The sequence below is a fragment of the Triticum aestivum genome, chromosome 5D (genome assembly GCF_018294505.1).
Source record: "Triticum aestivum cultivar Chinese Spring chromosome 5D, IWGSC CS RefSeq v2.1, whole genome shotgun sequence".
NCBI lineage: Eukaryota > Viridiplantae > Streptophyta > Magnoliopsida > Poales > Poaceae > Triticum > Triticum aestivum.
This window is the reverse complement of record NC_057808.1, coordinates 501,115,776-501,139,489: the sequence shown is the minus strand read 5'-3', so window position 1 is coordinate 501,139,489 and position 23,714 is coordinate 501,115,776. Positions and strand designations below refer to the sequence as shown.

The 23,714-nt window shown below is 45.8% G+C and overlaps 4 protein-coding genes across 8 annotated transcripts; 3 read left to right on the top strand and 1 right to left on the bottom strand.

The window, feature by feature from the left end:
* The first annotated feature begins 463 nt into the window (after positions 1-463).
* LOC123123211 (tryptophan synthase alpha chain) lies at positions 464-5,549 on the top strand. 2 transcript variants are annotated; one of them, XM_044543679.1, is made up of 7 exons: positions 464-999; positions 1,071-1,392; positions 1,651-1,727; positions 2,523-2,627; positions 2,735-2,812; positions 4,936-4,995; positions 5,248-5,549. In XM_044543679.1, the coding sequence occupies exons 1-7, from the start codon at positions 625-627 to the stop codon at positions 5,398-5,400; spliced, it is 1,170 nt and encodes a 389-aa protein (XP_044399614.1). In that variant the 5' UTR covers positions 464-624; the 3' UTR covers positions 5,401-5,549. The 2 variants fall into 2 exon arrangements, with proteins under 2 accessions (XP_044399614.1, XP_044399615.1); XM_044543680.1 differs by having other exon boundaries at positions 468-999; positions 2,550-2,627.
* Positions 5,550-6,239: 690 nt separating this feature from the next.
* On the top strand, positions 6,240-9,700 carry LOC123123212 (tryptophan synthase alpha chain). Of its 2 annotated transcripts, XM_044543682.1 has the most exons (9): positions 6,240-6,414; positions 6,867-7,013; positions 7,109-7,283; positions 7,411-7,487; positions 8,134-8,211; positions 8,558-8,635; positions 8,765-8,824; positions 8,912-9,084; positions 9,483-9,700. In XM_044543682.1, exons 1-8 carry the CDS (start codon positions 6,355-6,357, stop codon positions 9,044-9,046), a joined length of 810 nt encoding a protein of 269 aa, XP_044399617.1. In that variant the 5' UTR covers positions 6,240-6,354; the 3' UTR covers positions 9,047-9,084; positions 9,483-9,700. The 2 variants fall into 2 exon arrangements, with proteins under 2 accessions (XP_044399617.1, XP_044399616.1); XM_044543681.1 differs by lacking the exon at positions 9,483-9,700 and having other exon boundaries at positions 8,912-9,252.
* A 329-nt stretch (positions 9,701-10,029) lies between these two features.
* Positions 10,030-15,399, top strand: LOC123123210 (disease resistance protein RGA2). Of its 3 annotated transcripts, XR_006460563.1 has the most exons (5): positions 10,030-10,257; positions 10,353-13,852; positions 14,060-14,135; positions 14,235-14,310; positions 14,408-15,399. XR_006460563.1 is itself a non-coding variant. In XM_044543677.1 (4 exons), the coding sequence occupies exons 2-3, from the start codon at positions 10,373-10,375 to the stop codon at positions 14,105-14,107; spliced, it is 3,528 nt and encodes a 1,175-aa protein (XP_044399612.1). In that variant the 5' UTR covers positions 10,030-10,257; positions 10,353-10,372; the 3' UTR covers positions 14,108-14,135; positions 14,235-15,399. The 3 variants fall into 3 exon arrangements, 2 of the variants coding, with proteins under 2 accessions (XP_044399612.1, XP_044399613.1); XM_044543677.1 differs by having other exon boundaries at positions 14,235-15,399; XM_044543678.1 differs by lacking the exons at positions 14,060-14,135; positions 14,235-14,310; positions 14,408-15,399 and having other exon boundaries at positions 10,353-13,336; positions 13,420-13,741.
* Positions 15,400-15,780: 381 nt separating this feature from the next.
* On the bottom strand, positions 15,781-18,411 carry LOC123123209 (BTB/POZ and MATH domain-containing protein 3). The gene is made up of 3 exons (XM_044543676.1): positions 18,149-18,411; positions 16,822-18,049; positions 15,781-16,314 (listed from the first exon to the last, which is right to left on the bottom strand). The coding sequence occupies exon 2, from the start codon at positions 18,040-18,042 to the stop codon at positions 16,843-16,845; it is 1,200 nt and encodes a 399-aa protein (XP_044399611.1). The 5' UTR covers positions 18,043-18,049; positions 18,149-18,411; the 3' UTR covers positions 15,781-16,314; positions 16,822-16,842.
* Positions 18,412-23,714: the final 5,303 nt, after the last annotated feature.

Sequence of the window (23,714 nt, the reverse complement as noted above, 5' to 3'; positions counted from 1 at the left end):
GTGAACTGAATTTAGCTCTGATGATTAAGTTCCTTGTGATGGAATCAACTCACCAGGGTTCAAGTCCTGCACTCGGCATATGATAGTCGCATTTTCCTGGATTTATTTCAGACCTTTCGGTGATGTACGTCCAGTGCGAGAGGATATTCCCATCGAAAACGAAGATCAGACTTCGTCAATCTAAGATGACGTGCCGGCTCAGTCTCTCAGAGATGCACATAGGAATAAGGTGTGTGTGCGTGCATTTACAAAGATGAGTGTATGTGCGTATATATGAGCGTCCACGTTTGAACTATGTAAAAAAAAAAACCACAACTGCCATGGGGCAAAGATCTGGTAGCACCGTAAAGACTAGACTTAACCAAACGAAGTATCACCACACCATTACAGTTAAAACGGTTACAACCTAGACAGCCAAACAAACCACTCATTACGAGCTCTACCCAACTGCTATATAATCACAAGCAGACCAGCTGCTCTGCTCATTCTCGTCATCGATCCCACTCCCAGCTAGCAGCATCAATCTTACACTTCGATCCCATCAAGTCCAAGCGCGCCCAGCTGTTCTTGCATATAGATACACCGAAGTGAGTAACAGGCTAACAGCATCGTCCGTCTACGTACATGGCTTTCGCGCTCAAGGCATCCCTCTCGCCGTCTTCCTCGCCTCCGTCGAGCCTCACAGCGGCCACAGTGGCCACACCGCCGGTAAAGCCTGTATTCGTCAGAGCCCCGCTCAAGGCATCCCTCTCGCCGTCTTCCTCGCCTCCGTCGACCCTCACAGCGGCCACAATGGCCACACCGCCGGTAAAGCCTGTATTCGTCAGAGCCCTCGCCGCGGCCTCAGTCGACCCGGCAATGGCCACGCCAGCCGCGCCGGGGAGGCATGCGGTCAGGGCGCGCGCAACCGCGCTGGCCCCGGCAACGGCGCCCGTGCCCGCCGGTAACGGCGGCCTGTCGGTAGCGAAGGCCATGTCCCGGGCCAGAGACAACGGCATGGTACAGATCGGTCGATGCTCAAGTTTTTTTTTCTTTGCGGGAAGATGCTTAAGTTTTTTGACTGCGCACAGACGGCGTTCATCCCGTACATCACCGCCGGCGACCCCGACCTGGCGACCACAGCGGAGGCGCTCAGGCTATTGGACGCCTGTGGCGCCGACGTCATCGAGGTGGGCATGCCGTTTTCCAACCCCTACGCCGACGGGGCCGTCATCCAGGCGTCCGCGGCGCGGGCGCTCGCGGCCGGCGCGACGTCGGACACCGTGATGGCGATGCTGAAGGAGGTGACGCCGGAGCTATCCTGCCCGGTGGTCATCTTCTCCTACTTCAACCCCATCGAGCGGCGGGGGACGGGGAGCTTCACCGCCGCAGCCAGAGAGGCCGGTGTACGAGGTAACCACCAGCTGTCTTCTTCGTATCACCGCTAATTAACTACTCCCTCTGTTCCATAATGTAAGATGTTTTTTAAAACCATACTAGTATAAAAAAACGTCTTACATTATGGAACGGAGGAAGTACTACACATGCATTTCAGTAGTTACTTAATCACACTGATCAATTCTTCATTAGTATTAATGAAATTAGTTTTTCATGTGAGTAAAACTTACTTATAATGGAGTTACTAATTCACCCTTGTCACATGTGTCACAGGTCTTATAGTACCCGATCTTCCTTATACCGAGGCAAGTGATCTGAGCATTGAAGCCAAGAAGAACGAGATCGAGCTGGTATGGTCTTCATAGAGCGTTTTATTAACTCAAAATGTAGCCGCAATCAGATACAAATGATGATCTTATACAGCTAAGATATACACAACAATCACCAACAGTCTATGACAAAAAGAAAAGATAAAAACTGATATATCGGCAACAACAAAGTTATATAGGACCAACACTATACTTATATCGAAAAAGATGATGGACCGATCCCAAGTTTATGCTGCTATCAATATTAGGTAAAAACCTTCATAACCATCCGCTCCAATCGCATATAAACCATCTTGAACAACTAATAATAGGAGTACATCTTGAGTAGGGTGTTTTGGTGTCCAGGCTCATCTGCACCCTGTTAAAAAATAATTCGTAACAAATTCAAAAAAAACAAAATATTCCAAAACAAATTTTGTGCGGTAGACAATTCGATGCGTGAGGCTCGCTCCAAATTTCAAGTCATTTGGACATCTGAGCAGCTCTCAGAAAAAAAGACAAATCGGATCAAAACAGTACATGAACAATAAACATTTTTACAGACCCTCAATTTGTTTTTTTTTGCTGAGAGCTCGTCAGATGTCCAAATGATTTGAAAATTTGAGCGAACCTCACGCATCAAATTGTCTACCGCACTTTTTTTTTTGGAATTTTTTGCATTTTTCTAGTATTTGTTTTGATTTTTTTTGTCAGCGGGGGTGCAGATGATCTCGGGTGCAGAGATGGATTTTCCGTACATCTTAAGTTATTAAGTATTTTACTCATTCAAAAAGAAAGAAAGAAAAGAAAATAGTCAAGTTGCACACTTGTACTCAGGCTAGGCTGATGAAGAGATGGGTGCAGGTGCTGCTTACAACACCATCTACAAAGGCAGAGAGGATGAACGAGATCACATCAGCTTCCGAAGGGTTTGTGTACCTTGTAAGTGCCAATTAGATGCATAATTAAAATTCAAACTGCTTTGTTGCAAGTTTAGCGTTTATATGTAGTGACCATGTGGTAATTAACGCTTTAACCACATTGCACAGGTAAGTATCAACGGATTAACAGGGACCCGCCCAGATGTGAATCCACGCGTTAAGGATCTTCTCAGGGAGATTAAGCAGGTTTGTAAAGAAAAACTATAAATAAATTATTCGTATTTGCAAAGAAATGGTAGCTTCTTTTTCTCTCTCGTCTACCTATGCATGTATTATGTTTTTCTAGTTACCGGCAGAAGCTTCAAATAATCACAAGTGGACATTGTCACACGCGGTCGGTATCAGGCCCGCTCGTTCCCACGTGATTTGTGCAGTCCTAATACAACTAGCACATATACTGACATCCATGCACCATATACAAAGCGTTATAGCGTTCATATTATCTACACCCTCGCCAACAGTGGACCAGAAGGCAGGCATTCAAACGAGCAGCACATTGGGTGATACGTCAATTAAGTCGGGCCTGTACCACCTAGGAGCCCCCCTGTCAGCCAACTTCAATATTCTGACATGAACACTTATTGTGTCTTGAGACAATGTAAGGCATCTCCAATGGCAACCCGCAAAAAATCTCCCGTATCCGTCCGCGGACAGGGGGACCAGTCCACGGACACGGATGCGGGAGGCAGCCATCCAACGCTAGCCACATACAATTCAACCCGCATTTTAACAAAGCAGACGAAATTCATGCAAACCGGCAGATATTCATCAAAGTTCAAATAGAAAATAGCACAAATCATCCACACATAGCATGCAAACTAAATCTAGTACAACAAGGTCTTGAATTCGACTAGATCCCGGATGTCCAACAAGTTTTTCATGAACGGACCATGTCCTCCCACACATACTTCCCCTTTAGTTTCATCCAACAATGTGTGCACGTAAATGGCTGTCCCTCTGACCTGTGATACACCACGGCGGCGCGTGCGGACTACATATAATGTGTAAGCCAGCATTGAGTGAATGAATCAATCAACAAGTTGAGCAAGAGGAAGTAAAACTTACCATCTCCTCCATGTCCACGTGCCATGGCCACCTTGCCTCGAGCTGACTAATCAAGTTGCAAAACTTGATGACGCTGGCCAAGATAGCATGCCAGTGATATGGCAACGACCTCATGTTGCGTCCTTGAATGATGTACATGTCGTAGGGCGCAATGTGCTTTCCTGCGTGAAACTTTTCACGCACTTGCTCCCAGAAGGGCGGTCCTCTGGTCCTACCTATGAAATCCGCAGATACGGCCAGCCACGCATCGCACAACAACTCATTCTCCATGGTCGAGTAGCTCACCATCCTACGTACTCTAAAAACGACATAGCATTTGAAAATAAGCTCAATGATATTTGATCGAACACCTGCCGGGCGTGGTGTCTGCCATGGAGGTCGTCAACAGTGGGCGGAGTGTACCTGGGTACAAACGGCTCCAGGGCGGAAAGCTGCTGAATCGAGTGAAACGAGTGGAGTCTGTCTTTTATTAAAGGAGTGAAATATGTCGTTCCAAACGAATAATGATTGAAAATATTTGTTTGAATTAAGTGAATTGGGTGAAATCTGTTTTTTAAAACGAGTGAAGTATATTTTAAACGAGCACATCGTTATTTTTGAAATCAGGTTATGCTCCGCAAAATAGCAGAATCGGGTAAACAGGCATCTCTCACGCCCCTCTTGAGCATCCAGATCCTGAACTTGCCCCCAAATAATGTCAATTTTTCTTGTTAGAGGCTGTCTCCCCAAAGACACAAAAAACGACGGATGAAGTGAAGTACACAGCTGAAACCATCTCTCTTCTCCCTCTGTTCATCCACCGGACACGGCTTGAGGAAGATGTGCAGTACACAGCCACGAGTGATGAAGTGGGGCGTGCTTCTTTTCTTTACAATTAGGTGGGGGGTGCTTAATGATGTGTGGCCAACATCAACAGCAGTTATGCCACACCCCGAACTGCAGGCCGAAGGCTGACAGACAAGCCCGTATTCATACAAACATAAAGAGAGTGTGACCCACTGAGGCGTGGTATACCGTGTCGTATTCCACTGCGTCGGCGATTAACGCGTGAGGTATTTCGCACGGGACTATATTAAATACTCATGATGTGCTCGCAGATGCACGGGATTTCGGCATTGCGTGGTCGCATGTTCAAAAAATCCGCGTCCCAGAAGCTCTATCTATTCATTTTCGAGTAACCAGCAGGAGCTATGTTATGATTGTCCTTCATCAGAAAACTTATGTAGCTATGTTTCTGTATGCAGGTCACCGACAAAGCAGTTGCTGTTGGATTTGGCATATCCACCCCTGACCATGTTAGGCAGGTAATAAACAAGTTTTGCTATGTGAGAAGACCGTATGTTCTTCTAAACCTTAATACGCATGTATATATGATAATGATTACTCCCTCCGTTTAATAATTCTTATTGTGATTTTAGTTTAGATTTTCATAATTCTTGTCGTGGTCTTAGTTCAAATTTAAACGAAAACCACAATAAAATTTATGGAACGGGGGGAGTATTATTTTGGCGAAAGAGTTTTATATTAGCTAACGAATTGTTACTGGATGCATGCAGGTTGCTCAGTGGGGTGCAGACGGTGTGATAATCGGCAGTGCGATGGTGAAGCAGCTAGGTGAAGCAAATTCTCCGAGAGAAGGATTAAAGAGGCTGGAAGTATATGCCAAGAGTCTCAAGGATGCACTGCATGCCGTGATATGTACAATATAGGATAAGGTTACTAAACATGGACAAACCGGAATTGCGATGGCAAGTTGGCTTGGTGTTCCTAGTAATACAAGTGGTGGTAGAAATCTAGAATCAATAAGCTAGAAGTATTTGTTAGTTTTTTCTTGTATGGCATGCAATGATGCAAATGATGGCGGTTGGAGTACGCGGTTCTTTCCTTCTAGCCAATTAATTAAGTTTATTAACTTAGAAAAAAATCTTGTATCCGCTCCTCGATCGTCTTTATTACAAGAAAAATATTGCAACTTACCGCCTCTTTACGTAATCTTCTAAACTAATCTCTCCACCCCGCCTGAATTCAACAGGATGCCCCCTTCCCTTAATTTCCTACTGTGTACAACCAAAAAACGCTAGCTAAAACGTTACGTTAATCACATAACAAACTTGTGTATCCTTATCGGAAAAAAAACTTGTGTGTGTAGTATACTAGTATTGCTCTCTCTCTCTCTCTCTCTCTCTCTCTCTCTCTCTCTCTCATCACAGATGCTTTGTGTATAAGCTTGATTTTATTGGCAATGAAACGAAAAATAAAACCATTGACATGTACTTGTATGTTCTGCATTGGTCTTACAAAGATGCATCGACGATGGTAAATCACGTTCATGTTCTCAAATGAAACGCGAGAGAGCTGCATGTTTTTTATTTTGACACAAATTTTGATCGAGAGCTGCTACCAGGTGTGGACAGTTTCTCTTCTTTTTTTTTTGAGGCGGCGACCTTGTGGGCTGCGGGACGGCCTGTAGCGCGGTCGCATGGCCCGGCCTGCTAATGCAAACGAGGCCCCCCATCTCTCTGCTTTTTTATTCTTCCATCGGCTTCGTTACGACTTGGCCCGCCGCGCAGCCCAGTCAAAGAAAAAGTCCACGCCACCTCACTGCGGGGACGCCGTCGCGCGGAGCCAGCCAGCAGCCAGGGCGTTCGCCGCCGGCCGCGACCATGGGCGACGGCAAGCGCAGCGTCGCGGAGACCTTCTCCAGCCTCCGGGAGCGCGGCAAGGTGCTCTCTATGCCCCCCCCCCCCCCCCAACCCAACCTTCGACCCGCGCGTTACATTCCTGATTGTGCCGTCCGTGTGCGTGTATGGGTGGGGGTGGGGTTCTGCGTCGGTGTAGCGAGTTAAGTATAGATGCTTGGTTGTCGATGCTGATTCTTTTTTGGGAATACGTCAAGGGGTTCAGGAAATTTAATTCAGGTGTACAAGCCTGCAACAGCCTGAATCTATTCCTCTCATCGATATTAAATTCACAATGGTGGCCTTTCTCCATGTTTCTTACAAACAGGCCAATGCAAATTTGTGGGGTTACGTTACATGTACTCGATGAATTTTCCACATGGCACGCCTTTCGCGGAAAACACTACTAGCAGTTGCACATATTCTCTGTGTGTGTGTGGTGGGGGTGGGGAGGGGTGTTCATTTTAGGGTGTTCGGCTAACACTGGAAATTTCCAGACGGCATTCATCCCATTCATCACCGCCGGTGACCCTGATTTGGCGACCACGTCGAAGGCGCTGAGGATCCTAGACTCCTGCGGCTCAGACGTGATCGAGCTTGGTGTGCCCTACTCGGATCCATTAGCTGATGGTCCTGTCATTCAGGTACATGTTCCGATTTTTCTTCATGCTTATCAGCTTTACTAGTACTTGTCATTGGGCTACAAGTGTTTTTGGGTTCACAGCCATTTCATTTTCAGGCTGCAGCATCCCGTGCGCTTAAGAAAGGCACCAAGCTCGGTTCTGTCTTGGCGATGCTCACGGAGGTTATACCAGAGCTCTCTTGTCCAATAGTTCTCTTCACATACTACAACCCGATTCTAAAGAGTGGAGTGCGGAACTTCATGGCTAAGATTAAGCAAGCTGGTGTACATGGTATCTTTTCTTACTACTAATATGCTGATTGTGATGTATCTATTTTGCATTTATGCTCTTGTTAGTAGTTGCTGTTGTTGATCAGCTTTTTTTTTCTGACAAATTTGATTTGCTTGCTATGCTGCAGGTCTTGTCGTACCTGATCTTCCTTTGGAGGAGACAACATTGTTGAGGAGCGAGGCCACTATGCATAACATAGAGCTGGTGAGTCCTTGCTCTCATCTTGTCATGTAATGTTCGTGTGAATTTTTTCTTGTATTTGTGTTATTGGTGCCCTACATCGATCATCTTTAGGTCCTAAAATAGATTCTCACTAGAGATTAGACCTATGCATTTTCAGCCAGTTCTATGTCGATGGTTACATCGAATTATCTAGAACCTTAACAAGGCTGGTCCATGGAATGAGAAGTAAGACCAGGTCAAAAGACCCTTCTGGTGAGGCAATTTTGACTAGGCCACATTCAGAAATTCAGTGCAATCTGGTTTCAGATCCTTGAATATGGGTACCCCTGATTGTTGTGGATTTGGCCTGCTGCGGCCTAAAATTTGGGGTAAACCAGGCCAAGGGACCAGTTCAGGCCTGGGCAGGTTGATCAGGCTGCACTAGGTGGGCCAGTAGGTGCTCAGGTTTACTTGATATCACCTGGATACACTTTTATCTTATATGTTAAAACTGTATGGTCATGACATATCCATGCATTGAAGTGCTAAACATGACTGACCTGTTACCTACACTACCTGGTTAGAATGGTATCGCAGTAGAAATATTTTGTGTATATATCATGGACTTTTAACTGAAAGAGTTTTCTTGAGTTTATTCGTTTAGATTTATATTTTCACTTGGCTGCAGGTGCTACTTACAACACCAACCACACCAACAGAGAGGATGAAGGAAATCACAAAAGCTTCAGAAGGATTCGTTTATCTTGTGAGTGTCAAGAAGACACCTACTATTTGCTCAAAGTTTGTCACTAGATTCAAACAACATTTATTGCTTTTATCCCTTGCTTAGTAATAGTTCAAGTTGTGTGGAATATTTATTAACTAGTCTATGTGTTTGCATATTAATAACACACCATATAATTTGTCATCTTGGGCTTATAACTTCCCTGGAATTTGAGCAGAAAAGTATTAAAGGAAGGCAACTGTAAGTTTGCAAACTGCAAGCAACATGAAGGGTCACTTTATCTATTATGTTCACCTCATGTTGTACATCAACCCTGATATCTTTTAATTAAACACTCGATTTGGTAACTAGCTCATACGTTATGCAGGTGAGTGCTGTCGGAGTTACAGGTGCACGCTCAAATGTAAACTTACGCGTTGAGCATCTTCTTCAGGAGATCAAGCAGGTTTGCGAAACTATAACCCTCTTCTCATTGGTAACAGTAAACTGGAGCAAGCATATAGTTTTGTGTATAGAAATCTGCTCTAAAGAATGCTTATAGTTAATATAACAGCCTTTTTCCTTGAGTTTTCAGGTTACAGACAAACCTGTGGCTGTTGGCTTTGGCATATCAACTCCAGAGCATGCGAAGCAGGTGAATATAGGCTCTCACAACTTCCCTGTCAAGTGTTTGGTCTATCTTTTGTTGCAAGTTTCGATAGTTTTTCTGTTTGTAATACAGATCGCGGGCTGGGGAGCGGATGGTGTGATTATTGGCAGTGCGATTGTTAGACAGTTGGGCGAAGCCACTTCTCCTGAAGAAGGGCTGAGAAGAATAGAAGAGTACGCCAAGAGCATCAAGGCTGCTATTCCATGAGATGGCAGTTCCATCATGAACAAGCCAATTAGTAGATCGTAAGCATGCCGTTTATCATCTGGTAGTCTGCTCGATGGACCTGGAATTTGTAGTTTGTCTAGCATATTTGATTCCAGTGCTCAAAACAATTATAACTTTGTGTGTTATAATCACAATATGAATTAACAAGGTAATCTGGAAATGGTACGAAGCTCGATCGTGAAATACTAATTGTTTATCATTTCTCTTTCGAGGAAAGATATTGTGAGATGTAGTGTTCTTATGCGGAAATATGGAATATTAGAATTTGGAAGGACTTATCCTGAGAGGAGCAACAGGATAAGTCCATGGTGCATTTATATGGCTCGCTTGAATTTTGCCATCTGAGTCCATTCCTCTCATTTTCTATGTGCTGAAAACGGCACTGCCCTCAGATTCTTCTCCTTGCCCTCTTCAGGAGGGACGCAGGGTCTGTCAGGCTAGGCTACAGTCTGATCCCCACTGTACGGTGTGCCGATAACTTCTTGTTTCAAGCTCATATTTATTTCGTACTCTTCCTTTTGCAATATGTGTTGTTTTAGTAAACACGCAGTCAAACATTTTATGCGCCATTAGATTTTTTTCAGGACAGATGCTTTGGTACAATATAATTGCGATGTTTTTACTGTATCCGAGCTGCATATTGGGGTTGTATACTTGTCATGCAGCTTTAGAAATAAAAGGTTGAGTTCCTTTCTGGCTTGGTTGTCTGGACATGGTCAACATGGAAGAACCAGTCCCTGGTTTATATGTATGATGTCCTTGATTATTATAATATCTAACTGTACCCACTTGTCAGCATTTCATATAAGATTACCTTGGTTTGTGGCACAATTGGAGGATGAGAGTAGCAAGGACAGAAACATCATTGACTTTTCAGACCTTTCCCTTTCCTGAACCGAGCAGATAATTTTTTTTTCTATGGACCATGACATTAGAAAATATCCAGCTGTTGGATGATCATCTGTTGGTGTAGGTTCTCCAGCCAAGGAATATACACATGCATCCAAGCTTCCAAAAGAATAGTGTGGTCCAGTGTACTCTTGGGCTATAGTAGTATTGGAAGTTGACTTTTCTTCTCCCGTCTCCCCACACCAACTGAGCACAACCATCTTTCTTCTTCCAATTCTGGCTGAAAGACAAGATCACATCCATCTGCAGCCATCTGCTCATCACCATTTATCTTGCCTCAGGTTCTTAACTTCTCTTTCTTCACAATTTTTTTCCATTAATTTCTTTCTCGTTAATTCCTTTTCTTCTCTGAAATCGAATATTTTGCAATTTGCAGGAATAATATCTCCTCTCAGAATGGGTGCTGAACTAACTGTTACGGGGTGGTTCTTGTCGCCAATCATACGGGAGATGCAGGATACCGCTTTGGCCTACATAAAGGGGCAATTCAGTTGGAAGAAAGATCAGGAGAAGGACCTTGAACGCCTTGACATCACCCTGACAGAGATTCTGACCATTGTGGATGTCATCGAGAAGAGGGAGATCAAGGATGGCAACCAGAGGAGGCTGCTAAGCATACTTAAAGACGCCATTTACGGCGCTGTCGATGTGCTGGACGGCTTCCAGTACATGGTCCTCAAGTCCAAGGTTGATAGCCAGTCTGCGGTGAGTCGTGTGACCTCAACCTGTATTTACTTGGGTAAACGTTTGATCGGTGCCGACGAATTCCGGGGGAAGCTAGCAGATATTTTGGAGAAATTGGGCGTGGTCAAGACAACGGCAGATACCTTATTGAAGGTAGTTAATTTTGACAATGCTACTGCAAAGTTATTGCCAGTAACACGGCTGCGTGTAACTTCCCCTTTGAAGGAAAATCACCATATATATGGTCGAAGAGATGAGCTTCATAAGCTGAGAGATATGTTGTTTGAGATAAGCGACAGTGATGCACCCCGACCCAGTAATGCACCTGTACCCGGTGACTCAAGCATTGATATTATATCCGTTGTAGGTGTTGGTGGGGTTGGGAAGACTAGCCTTGCACGGTTGGCATTTGAAGATGAACAAATACGCATGAACTTCGGTCTCAGGATGTGGGTTTCTGTATCTGATACTTATGATGAGATTAGATTAACAAGGGATATTTTGGAGTCTTTAACTGATGCAAATTATCACACTGTTGCTGAATTTGATGAATTGCAGAATGCTCTTCGTGAAAAGATAGCTGGAAAGAAATTTCTCCTCATACTAGACGATGTTTGGTATGACGAGGACAGAACAAAATGGGAGAATGAATTACTATGGAGCAAAGTGTTGTCTTCTTTGAATACTGGACTGGAAGGGTCGAAGATTTTGGTGACAACTCGAGCTGACAAAGCTTGCAGTATCCTACATGCTAGGACACCCCCTTTACGTTTGGGAGGATTGGACAGAGATGATTACTGGTTGCTATTCAGAAACCATGCATTTGGTGAGAAATACCCAGGACAATTTCCAGAACTCAGGGAAGTAGGAATACAAATTTGTCGCAGATTGAATGGTTTGCCTCTAGCAGCAAAGATAATCGGTCGCCTATTGAATGCTGATTTGGATGTCAGCCACTGGAAGAAAGTTCTGGAGAGTGATATATCTGATGATGTTATGAAGGTTCTCAGGTTGAGTTACCAGCACTTACCTGTCCAATTGAAGCTATGCTTTAGCTTCTGCAGCCTTTTCCCGAAGGACTGGCGTTTTGAACCTCAAAGACTCACTGAAATGTGGATTGCGCAGGGTTTTGTGCAGAGGGAGGATTCATATGACACTGATACAAATATTGAGGATGTGGCAAAGGGCTACTTCAATGAACTTGTGCAAAGATCATTCTTTGAGCGGTCATTGTTGGACCTCCCAACAGAGTATGTCATGCATGATTTGATCAATGACTTGGCTCGGAATGTCTCGAAGGATGAGTATGTCAGGGTGGAAAATGATAAACAAAAGGAGATCCCACCAAACATTCGTCATCTATCAATATCAGCAAATTTGTTAGGCAGCATGAAGAAAACAGAGTTGAGAAATTTGCGCACCTTGATTGTTTGGAAGAAGACATGGTCTTGCTTAAAATTATCCCTTCCAGATGATGTATTCAAGAAGTCCAAAAGCATCCGTGTGCTGGACTTGAGCGGTTGTTGCCTGGATAGGTTGCCGACATCAGTGGAAGTTCTTAAACATCTGCGTTATTTCGCTTTTCGGGTTCCTCAGAGGCCGTGGCAAACATCATTGATTCGGCTCTACCACCTGGAGGTCTTGGTCACAAGAGGGCACTCCTGCCGGGAAAGTGAATGCGCCAACCTTCCTGCAAACATGAAGAGGAACCTGCTCAAATTAAGAAAAGCTTTCCTTCTCAATGTTGGCGGCGCCACGATATCTGGTTTCGGAGGACAAACTCTTCTCCATGGCCACGGGGAGTTCGATGTCAGGAAGGAGAGTGGATACAGACTAGGTGAGCTGAAGGAGGTGAAAAATATTAGTGGACAGTTAAAAATTAGATCTCTCGAGAATGTTGAACATCAGCAAGAGGCAGTTAATGCCAGCCTAGATTGCAAAGAGCATATTGAATATTTGGAACTTGAGTGGAGCATCCATGCAAGGGCTTTAACTTCTGATATTGATAACGATGTGCTCAATGCCCTTAGACCTCACCCTAATCTTGATCGGTTGAAGATCATTGGATATGGAGGAACGAGGTCACCCAGTTGGTTTGAGGCAAATTGGCTGACTGCATTGAGTTCTTTAGTTCTTGAGAACTGCATTGGTTGGGTACAGTTGCCCCCTTTTGGTCAGCTTCCTCTGCTCAAGTATCTTGAACTAAGAGGCATGCATGCTGTCAGGCAGATTGGTCAAGAATTCTATGGGAATGGTGACATAAAGGGCTTCCCAATTTTGGAAGACATGATATTTGATGGCATGCTCAACTGGGATGGCTGGTCTGGAATCGGAGATGGTTCTTTGTTTCCATGTCTTGAAAGGCTACTCGTATCACGGTGTCCAAAGATTCGAGAAATACCAACCTTTAGTGCAACACCAAGAGTTGAAGTCAAAATATCACCTGATTCACCGCCAGCTTCTTGTTTAATCGAGTCACTAATTGCAACCGCATCACGGTTGATCTTTCTAGTTAGCTCCTACAGCTTCTTGAGTGACCTAACCACTGAGCAACTAAACCATGTCGCTGAGTTGAACCTGCAGAACTGTACAGATTCAATGCCAGCGGGTGGATTTCACAGACTTAGCTCCCTTCAGGTGTTCAGGATCAGCAACTGTTCAACGTTACTGTCATCGGTCAGTACAGAAGCAGTTGACACATATTTACTTCCTCCATCTCTTTGCCATATTGAAATAGCTCAAAGCAATGTTCATTGCAGCTTACTACCAAGGTATTTGCAAGGCCTAACTTGTCTCTCGACGTTGGTGCTCAATAGCTGCCATTTGATGACATCATTGTCATTTGCTTCTGAAAACCCCCACCTCGTTGCTCTGGAAAGTATAACCATTAAAGATTGCAATGAACTTGTTTCATTGGATGGATTTACAAATCTTGGTGCTCTCCGGAAGTTAGTTGTTGCAGATTGTTACAATTTCTGCTCCTTGCCATCTGACTTGAATATAGTGGGATCTCTTGAGAAATTAGTCATATGTGGGTGCCCAATGATGAGGTTTCTCCCCGAAGATGGCTTGCCAGCTTCTGTGCAGACTATTTTGTTATCAAAATGCCATCCAGAGCTTGATACCCAGCTTCAGAGGAAGGAAGGTGCTGAATGGAACAAGATTGTTCATATCCCTGAGAAGAAATTAGAGGTATATACTGTTCGCATTCACTTATATTGGATCTTCATCTTATTACAATTTCTGTGTCCTCTTTTATTTGCACACTTCTACTTGTACTTTGGTGGAGCGTGTACCAATAATTGACAAAGTCAAATCACTTTTCTCATTGCTAGTTTCCAACAAAGTTCAGTTAGTACAATGATATGTGCTTTTACTTATATTTTGCCATCTGCTCAGGTAGGGCTGATTGATTTGTTGACTATATTTCCGGCCAATTCTTCCTGAAGATGTTATTATACTCTCTGACTACAAGGTATGTTTTCCTAAACCACCATGATGCATTTGGGTTTAGTCGAACCAGATATCACTTCCAGTGTTCTGGTACCTGTGTAAAGCTTTTGCTCTGTTCCAGGATTGCAAACTCTTGGATGGATATTGCCTTTGCAGTTTACCAGCCGCAACTCTACTTGGGGAAAGACAATCTTTCTGTATGTTGCATGTGTTCAGATTTTCATCAGCTGCTTTTTTTTTTTGCGGAACGATTTTTATGTCAGGTTTGTATATTTTTATTTTCCGTAAATGTAGACAGGGTGGACTGAAGTTTGGTCTTTGGTGGCTGAAAAACAAAAACCATGTTCTGAGAAGAATTCTAAAGAACTGGCACTCACTTGCAATAACTGCCTTCCTGTGCAGCGTGCACTGAACAGTGTTACAATCGAACAAGGCAGCAAAAATACCTTCCCGTGCAGCGTGCACTTTTTTTTTTTTTTTTTTTTTGCTAGGGAGCTAGTAGTAGAGTTGGATGACTTGTAACCAAAGGGCCTGGAATTGGTAGTTCATCTAGCGTATTTGAATATTTGATTCTAGCACTTGAACCAACCAGCATATGTTCATGTGTTAGAAACACAAAAAATAATGATTCAAGGTAATTCGGAAATGGTAGGAAGCTTGGTCCCACAAGGCTGATTGAGTAGAGGTGATAAATCCTGATATTTTGTTTCTAGTTCATTCTTTTCTGCGAGTTGGTAGAGCGTTTTCCAGGTTCTGAAATATGAATGCTTCAGTTCTGTCGAATAAATGGACAGAGTATCTGACCGACCTTTTGGAGGAGTTCGTTTTTCCTTTTTCCTCTCTTTAGGAATAAAAGTTTGTGAGACGTCGTGCTCTTTTGCTTTCTGAAACATGGAATGCTAGAATTCGGAAGGGCTTATCCTGAGAGGAGGTACAGGATAAGGCCGTGGTGCATTTATATGGCTGGCTTGAATTTTGCCATCTGAATCCCATCATTTCACCTCGTTTTCTACGGGGCTGAAAATGGCATTGCCCTCAGATTGTTCTTCTTACTTAAGAGTGTGATCTATGAGTCTGGGTTTACAGTGTGATCCCCTCCCCATTGTACCATATGCCGATAACTTATTTGTTCTAGCCTCGTACTCCCTCGTCCAGAAATACTTGTCGGAGAGATGGATGTATCTAGACGTATTTTAATTATAGATACATCCATTTCTCCGGCAAGTATTTCCAGATAGAGGGAGTATTTATTTCGCAATCTTCCTTTTGAAATATATCCCCGTCTGTTTTTTCAGGAAAGATCATTTGATGCAATAAATAAATTTACAATGTTTTTACTGTGTCCGAGAATGCTTATCATGCGGTAGAGTTGTAGAAATAGAAGGCTGAGTTTCTGGATTTTGGTTGTGTGGTCAACATGAACATGGAAGAGGAGAAGCTTATCTGAATTTGGGGAGCAGTGTTACAATCGAACAAGGCATCACAGCAACTACCTCTCCGTGCACTGAACAATGAGCAGCTTTTGGACGACCTGTTGTTAAATAACCAGAGTAGATGACCACAACAAAAGTCAATTGCCTGTGCAAATACGCATCGTCCACGCGCTCTGCCATCTTCATCTCCTTGCGTTCAATTGACATGAGGTAAACGGAAAAGGAAGAAAAGAATGGTTTTAACACCTGAGTTTGACTACTTTCAACTGGGTCAGTACATACATACATATAGCATCTCATGTGAAATTAACACACGTGGTGAAAAATAATTTACCAGCATCTACAATTCATTTCCGGAATAAGACACAGATAATAGTACTAGAAGCATTTTCCAGTTAGTGTGTGGTCTTCAGAACCAGCTGGTGTTTGGCCTTGAGGTACGGGGAGCCCTCGGCGGCATTCAGGCCAAGCAGCCCCAAGCAATTCTCCTCGTTTCTTTTCTTCACCAGGACCAGTTCCAGCAGTGAGTGATTTTCTGCTAGCTTTTGCCTCCAGGGTAAGGATGCAGAGCGGCGTCCCGCTAAGGCGACAGCCTACTAGTGCAACTTCAACAAACCCGTGTAACTCAAGCTAGAACTAATTTCTCTTGAGATTAACTACGAAGCGCGCCGCTTACACCCCTGCCCCAGGACCAGGAGTGATCATATCTCGTCACAGCATCTCCGGTGGGTATTAGTGCATGCACGTATCTCCATTGCTTTGCTTCCCCTGAAAACAGAAGCAGATTTCGAAATCAACCATGAAAACGATGCTCATGTAAAGATGTTAATGCAACAGTGGATGTCAGGATTATTAATGACTAATAGAACAAGCATCAGCATATCGTGTAAATCACACATAATACGGACTCATGGCTAACCCAGACCAGGGATGTCTAGAAATCACAACTTCAAAGGACACTTTCAGGCTACTAGAAAAACAACAAATGCAAGTATGACACAATCAATGCACAGAAATATACGAGGACTAAAAGACTAGCGGGGAACTTGCACATTGCTGTGATGCAGATCAATGTTGATGCTTGCACCTGAATTGATAAACTATCCATTCTATGAAGAGATAGTTTGTCCATATGTTGGATTCTTCAGATTCAGCATACAGAAAAATTTCTTACAGTGAAGAGAGAAAAGCAAAACACACACAGAGACTACCTTCTCTCTAGAGGATCCCATATATGCAGCTTAGTGTCACTTGAGGTCAAAGGAATATGCGTACCATATATATGCAGAATGAGCATTACTTCCGCCTTGAAGCAATAAGCTTGGCGATGAACTCGTTCAGAACAGAGGGATATGTCGTGATTATATGCTCCCAGCCATTAGTCGCCATTACTCTCTTCAAACGCGAGGGAGACTGGACTTGGATAAACTCCAAGCACGCCTCTTTCAATCCACGACAATGATGCTTCTCAGCTAGAGCAAGAGTGGACGCCACCGAGCTCACACCTATCCGCTCAGATAACCGCTTTTCACAGATGAACTTGAGCCGCTGGAGATCATATCGGTCTGCCGCTACCAACAAGTCCTGCAGCCAAATTTCATGCTCATCTTGTCCTGGTTCCACAGCTTCTGACATTTCATCTTCATCTGCTTGTTCTTGTTCCTCAAAATCTATCATGTGATTCTCCTCCATGATGTCCTTGTACATCTCAGGGAATGAGTCTGTGTAGACGAAGCTAAGCAAAGCCCTGAACACTTTTGCTTCCATGTCTTTGATCTGTATGATGCTGGACGTGGCAGTGCCCTCCTTCATGGGACCAAAGAGTTGTGCCCTGAACACTGTGGATCGGGCTGCGAGCACGCAGCGGTGTGCGGCGAACGTCTCACCGCCGACCTCAAATGCCACATCAGCACCAAGCTTATCATCAAGGAGATTGCTAAAATGCTGGTGTATGTCAGGCAGGGTGCCACCGGCATCATCCTTACTTCTGGGGTCCTTGCAAACCATGATGTCGCAACGGATGGTAAAACAATCACATATCAGATCCGGGGACTGCTCAAGGGTGCGTCTTCTCACGAACTTGCCGATGCCCCACATTGGAACGCTGCTGGAGAAGCTGTAAGTTTTAGTTCCACGAATGTACGTTGGCATCTGCTTCTCGACCTGGTTGATGAGACTGAAACTGAACTTCACCTCCACTTCCTCCTCGTCGACATCGGAGTCATAGAGAAGGGTCAGATAGACGGAAATGTAGTCGGCGCAGCTCGGGTCCAAGCCATTGGGGTAGTACTCGAGTAACCAATCGTGGTCTCCTACTACAAAATGACCAGAGGTGATGTTCTCGCCGGTGGGGAAGAACTCTTTGGTACGCGAGTAGCCCTTGACAATGAGCAGGTGGTACCCGGCGTCCACACCGGCGCTGGCGTAGACGCCCGACATTTCGCAATGGCACTGGTTGTGTCCGTCGAGGACAGTTACGCCGGCGAACGACGACATGACGAACCTGCAACGAGGTCGCCGAAAATCTATCTACTCAGTCACCATTCACATTCCTAATAAGTTTCGGAGTTGGGAGTTGGGATCAATGGGCTGAGGGGCGAACCTGGGATTGCACCCGCGGCCGCACGGAGTCGCCGTCGCCTCACTCGCTGCGCCGCCGACGCCGAGGCCGCTTCTCCCCGGAAGGAGAGTTTGCGGCGAGCTGAGGGGAAAACCTGGTCACGTCCTGCGGCCGCACGCACCGCACAAAGTCGCCGCCGCAAGACGAGCCTCCACCCGCTGCGCCGCCGCTCCACTCCCCGGAGACAGAGTTTGCGCCGGCGGCGGCTCGTCTGCGTGCGACCTGGGCCGGCCTACAGCTAGCTAGGGTTGGTTAACAACAACAACAACTCACCACGTCATTGGGCTTGAAGGCCCTCAGTCCACGAACTGCAAAGCCCATCGCTCAGGGGATATTATTTTATTCAGTGTAAATCAAGCTGAATTTTCAACAACAACAAAAAGAGAGAGAATATAATCCAGTCAAAAAATGTGCTATATCACATTAGAATTTGTATTTATGGAATTCCAAACAGCACTTGACTGATTTTCTTTTATCACCAAAAAAATGTTTTTCTTAACTGAGGTTAAAACTTTCTGCATCTGTATTTACATAAACTCAGGGTTGTTCTTTGCGTTCTTTTTTTTTCGACATGTTAAGAGCCACTCGGGCGCGATTTGGTCTCTATGCACTGGTTAGCTGCAGATGCTACGAGAGGGGCGTTTTGGCTCTGGGAGCATTTGCTCCTGGACGAACAGTACCGCAAAAAAAGTGGTCAAATATTTTTTTTTTATTCTGAATTTTTGTGTGGATATTTGTGTTAGTGTCGCAACTATGCTTGACAATTTTCAAGTGAAACGGGGTAGTAGTGTTTCGTCGGTGAAAAAACAAATTTAGGGTAACATTTGGTGTTTAAATTTTTTTTTTTCATAGGTCCAAATGTTTAACATTTTTGCCTAAAACTTTGCAGGTAGTATTTGGATGTGACTATAAATACATAAAAAATTGTTGGGACTTTTATTTTGATATTTCAAAAGAAAAATCCAGCATGTGCTCAACGGAGCCCAATTGAATTTTCACAGATGCTGCTTACTACTACAACACTAACAACTCCAACATAGAGGATGGAGGTCACGAAGACACTTGTCCCCGGATTCGAACAACATTTATTGCTTTCATCCCTTAGTTAGGGCATTTTTAAGGCGGACTCATAAACCTTCCGCAACCGTCCGGACCGCGGAAGCCACCCAACACAATCCTGTATCGGCTCGCAGGGTGGTCCGGTAAAACAGAGAAAAAGTGAGGGAGGTTTGCGGGAGTCCGGACACGCGAAACGGACGAATCCGACACCCCAGGCCCACCCAAAACCCTTCCCGGACCCCGCAACTCCATCCTCCCTATTCTCTCTCCTTCCTTCTTTCTTTGGACCCGGCGACTCCATCCTCCCTATTCTCTCTCCTTCCTTCTTTCTCTCTTGTCGTCGTCGTTGCTCCACCACCCAGGCCACCAGGCCACACCCCTGCCAAAAATCTGCGTCTTCGTCACCTCCAGCGATCCAGCAGGGCTCCTCGTAGCTTCTCCTCCGTCTTCGTTCAACCCCCTGCCCTCCGACCGCCCCTTTCAACCCCCTGCCCTCCGACCGCCCCGCAAGGTACCATCATCTACCATGCCCGACAACTGTTCGATGAATCGCTGGAGCTGAAAACAGTTGTCCCTTCTTTTTTGTAGCAATGGATTCCGATTTGGAGTACATATACGAGCAGTATGTTGATCCATTGGATGGCTCGTCGAACGAGGAGGAGTACTCCGATGAGACGGCGATAATGTAGGCGGTCATTGAAGACGCGGAGCATGCGGAGGAGCATGTTCTCAATTTCAAGGGCTCAATCAAGGGCCATCGAGTTCTCAACCACAACAGGGCGCGCGGGCATTTGACACTGATGGCCGACTACTTTTCCCCGATGCACTCTTCGCTGACCATTTTCGCCGGGGTTTTCGGATGCGCAAGACCGTCTTCGATCGTTTGTACCAAGTCGTCCGGTCCTACGATGACTACTTCATCCTGAAGAAGGACGTTGTGGGAATGATTGGCTTCTCTGGTTACCAGAAGTGCACTGCCGCGCTCCGGATGCTTGCATATGGCACGGCCACTGATTCGTGGGACGAGTACCTACGGATGTCTGAGAGCACGTGCAGAGATGCCATGATCAGGTTTGCAACTGTCGTGGTCGAGGTGTTCGGACCTCAGTACCTAAGAGAACCAACAGTGGCAGACACCGGGAGGCTCCTAGCAATCTCAGAAGCAAGAGGGTGGTCAGGTTTGCTTGGATCTCTTGACTGCATGCATTGGAAATGGAAGAACTGCCCGAAGGCTTTACATGGGCAATATCAGGGTCATGTTAAGAAGCCCACCATCATTCTTGAAGCAGTTGCATCACATGATATTTGGATTTGGCACGCTTTCTTTGGCATGCCCGGGTCTCACAGACATCAATGTGCTGCAATGATCGCCGTTGTTTGTGAGGCTGACTGAAGGAAAAGCTCCTCCTTGCCACTATATTGTCAATGGACATGAGTACAACACGGGCTACTATCTGGTTGACAGTATCTATCCTCCATGGGCTACCTCTGTCAGCACCATCTCAAATCTAGTTGGCCAGAAAAAGGCTCACTTTGCCCAAAGACAAGAAGCAGCTAGAAAGGATGTCGAGAGGGCATTTGGAGTTCTTCAGGCCCGTTTTGCAGTTGTTCGTGGACCTACAAAACAATGAGATCCGGAGACCTTGAAGGAGGTGATGACATGTTGTGTGATCATGCACAACATGATCGTCGAGGATGAGGGTGACGATGCTGCCGCAGCTCTGGAATTTGAGAATATAGGTGATCCTATCCAACTTCCGGACCAAAATCCGGCTACGTTTGAGAAGTTTATTCAAATGCATCAACAAATTCGGCATCGACCAACTAACGAGCAACTCAAGGAAGATCTGATTGAGTATCAGTGGGCGGTGAAAGGGGACAACAATGTTGGGATGCAAAATATTCGAACTTTTTTAAATTTTAACTAGTGCCGCATGCGGATATTTGAATTTCTGTGCCCTTTGCATACGGCTACTTGATTGTGCGGACTGGAAAAAAAATCCAGAAGGCTGGATGTATGCGGCTATGACGGGATGTCGACCTCCCGCATCCGCGTCCGTGGACTAATTCCCCTATCCGTGGACGGATGCGGGAGGGTTTTTGCAGGTTGTCGTTGGAGATGCCCTTAGTGCCGGTTCATCTTGAGGAGTGAATAGCATAAAACTACCACTTTTCGTCCTATTGTTCCAAAAAACTATCACATTTTTGTTTGTGACTGATAACTACCGAAACCTGCGTCGGCTGTTTCAAAAAACCCAAAACGCCCGTGGCTAAGAAATTAAACCGGTTTATGACAAGTCGGGCCCGCACCTAAACGAACCGTTTGTTAGACCGTTCCTTTGACCGTTAACTGACATGTGGGGCCCACATGTCAGTTATCTCTTCCTCCTCCTCCTTCTTCTCTCCCTTATCTCTCTCTCTGCCAGCCGGCAAGCCTTCCGGCGGCCGTAGCAGAGGCCGGCCTCGCCCACGACGGCAGGAGGCGCGCGCTCCAGCAGCGACGCAGGCCGTCCGCGGCGAGCTCGAGGGAAGCAGAAGCGAGGTCGAGGTGCTCCTGCACGAGCTGCCCGCGAGGCCACCGTGCTCCGCGTCCATGGCATCGGTGGCGGCGCTGATGCGGGCAGGGGAGAGACCGTGGAGTGTGGTGCCGCACTCGTGGGGTTGCTCCGGTGCTCCAGCCACGCGCCCTCCTTTCCCATCTCGAATCCCCTCCGTAGTTGTGGTCAACGCTCGGGTCCGAGCTCCCGAGGCCGGCCGCCATGACTAGGCTCAAGCTCGAGCTCGAGCTCCCGAGGCCGGCCGCCATGACTAGGCTCAAGCTCGAGCTCGAGCTCCCGAGGCCGGCCGCCATGACTAGGCTCAAGCTCGAGCTCGAGCTCCTGCCTCGCGAGCTTCCTGGCCTGCACTTCCCACGCCCGCAAGCCCGCCTTCTGCGCCCAGCCGCAACGGCCATCGCCGGTGAGCGGTGCTGCCCCCTGGCGCCCGTGGAAGGAAGCTCCACGGTGGCGCCATGGCTGCTGGTCGCGACAGAAGGGAGCACCACGCGCCGCCCCGCGACGGAAGGGAGCTCCACGGCGGCGCCATGGCTGCTGGCCGGTGACCCTCACGGCGGCTGCTGGCGCACGGCCACGGGAGGGACCCAATTGCTTTTTTCAAAAGTTTACAGGGACCCGATTGCGTTTTTGAAAAGTTTGCAGGGGCCTGATGGCATTTTTGAAAAGTTTGCGGACACTGACATATGGGCCCCACATGTCAGTTAACGGTCAAAGGAACGGTCAAACAAACGGTTCGTTTAGGTGCGGGCCCGACTTGTCATAAGCCGGTTTAATTTCTTAGCCACGGGCGTTTTGGGTTTTTTGAAACAGCCGACGCCGGTTTCGGTAGTTATCAGTCACAAACAAAAATGTGGTAGTTTTTTTGAAACCATAGAACGAAAAGTGGTAGTTTTATGCTATTTAACAGAGGAGTACGTCAAGAGCATCAACGCCGCTGTTCCATGAGATGAGTTGTTCCATGGTGACTGTAGTTGTCTTTGCTTTCTCTTTTCTGGAAAAGAGACTGAAATGTCGTGTTCTTGTGCAGATTGAAGCATGGAATTCTAGGGTTTGCAAGGACTTATATCCTGAGAGGAGCTAAAGGATAAGCCCGCGGTGCATTTATATGGCCGGCTTGAATTTCGCCATCTGAGTCCGTTTTTCATCAAATTCACTGTATCCGAGCCTCGTATCAGATTGGGATAGCAGGTTAGGTTTCTTTCTGGGTTTGGCTGTCCGGACGGTCAACACGGAAGAGGTGAAACTTATCTGAATTTGTGGGCGGAGCGGAGCGGTGTCACAACTGAACAAGGCAGCAACTGCCTCGATCTCTGTGCACTGAACAATGGGCAGGTTGCAGATTTCTTTTTCTTTTTCTTTTTTTTTGTCGATGGAGGTTGTAGATTTGGATGACCTGTAATAATAGTTAAATAACCGAAGTAGATAGCCACGGCGAAAGTCAATTGCCTGCGCAAATACGCATCGTCCTCGCCCGTCTTCATCTCCTCGCCTTCAACTGAGAAGACAGAATGACAGAGGAAGAGAGGAATGGTTTTAACACCTGAGTTTGACTATTTTCTACTGGATCACTACAAACATAAAACATAGCATCTCATGCGAAATTAAGACCCGTGGTGAAAAAACTTTCACGAGCGTACGTCTATATAATTCAATCCCGGAACAAGATAGGGGTAAAAAGTACCAGAGGCAAAAAGTGAAGGGCAAGAGGGATAATGAACGAATCCATCATCTTCTTTGCCCGTGAATTTGGGTATATATACGTGGACGAAAGTGCACATTCGCTTAAACGATGAGCCACACATTGCTTAATTAACAAGCAACTACTAAATCCAAAGTAACTTAATTAACAAGCAAGTAATCATGCCCTTAACACACAGGTCGATTCGACTGCGTCTTTATCAACAGAAAGAAATGATTGGCCTTTGCCTTTTTTA

What these genes read in the sequence shown, in the direction of transcription:
- LOC123123211 (XM_044543679.1), top strand. Translation starts at nt 625, where the DNA reads ATGGCTTTCGCGCTCAAGGCATCCCTCTCGCCGTCTTCCTCGCCTCCG. An exon ending in CAGAGAGGCCGGTGTACGAG is followed by an intron (nt 1,393 to 1,650) that starts GTAACCACCAGC and finishes CATGTGTCACAG; the next exon opens with GTCTTATAGTACCCGATCTT. An exon ending in TTCTCAGGGAGATTAAGCAG is followed by an intron (nt 2,813 to 4,935) that starts GTTTGTAAAGAA and finishes TTCTGTATGCAG; the next exon opens with GTCACCGACAAAGCAGTTGC.
- LOC123123212 (XM_044543682.1), top strand. Translation starts at nt 6,355, where the DNA reads ATGGGCGACGGCAAGCGCAGCGTCGCGGAGACCTTCTCCAGCCTCCGG. An exon ending in GCCTCCGGGAGCGCGGCAAG is followed by an intron (nt 6,415 to 6,866) that starts GTGCTCTCTATG and finishes GGAAATTTCCAG; the next exon opens with ACGGCATTCATCCCATTCAT. An exon ending in TTCTTCAGGAGATCAAGCAG is followed by an intron (nt 8,636 to 8,764) that starts GTTTGCGAAACT and finishes TTGAGTTTTCAG; the next exon opens with GTTACAGACAAACCTGTGGC.
- LOC123123210 (XM_044543677.1), top strand. Translation starts at nt 10,373, where the DNA reads ATGGGTGCTGAACTAACTGTTACGGGGTGGTTCTTGTCGCCAATCATA. An exon ending in TCCCTGAGAAGAAATTAGAG is followed by an intron (nt 13,853 to 14,059) that starts GTATATACTGTT and finishes CCATCTGCTCAG; the next exon opens with GTAGGGCTGATTGATTTGTT.
- LOC123123209 (XM_044543676.1), bottom strand. Translation starts at nt 18,042, where the DNA reads ATGTCGTCGTTCGCCGGCGTAACTGTCCTCGACGGACACAACCAGTGC.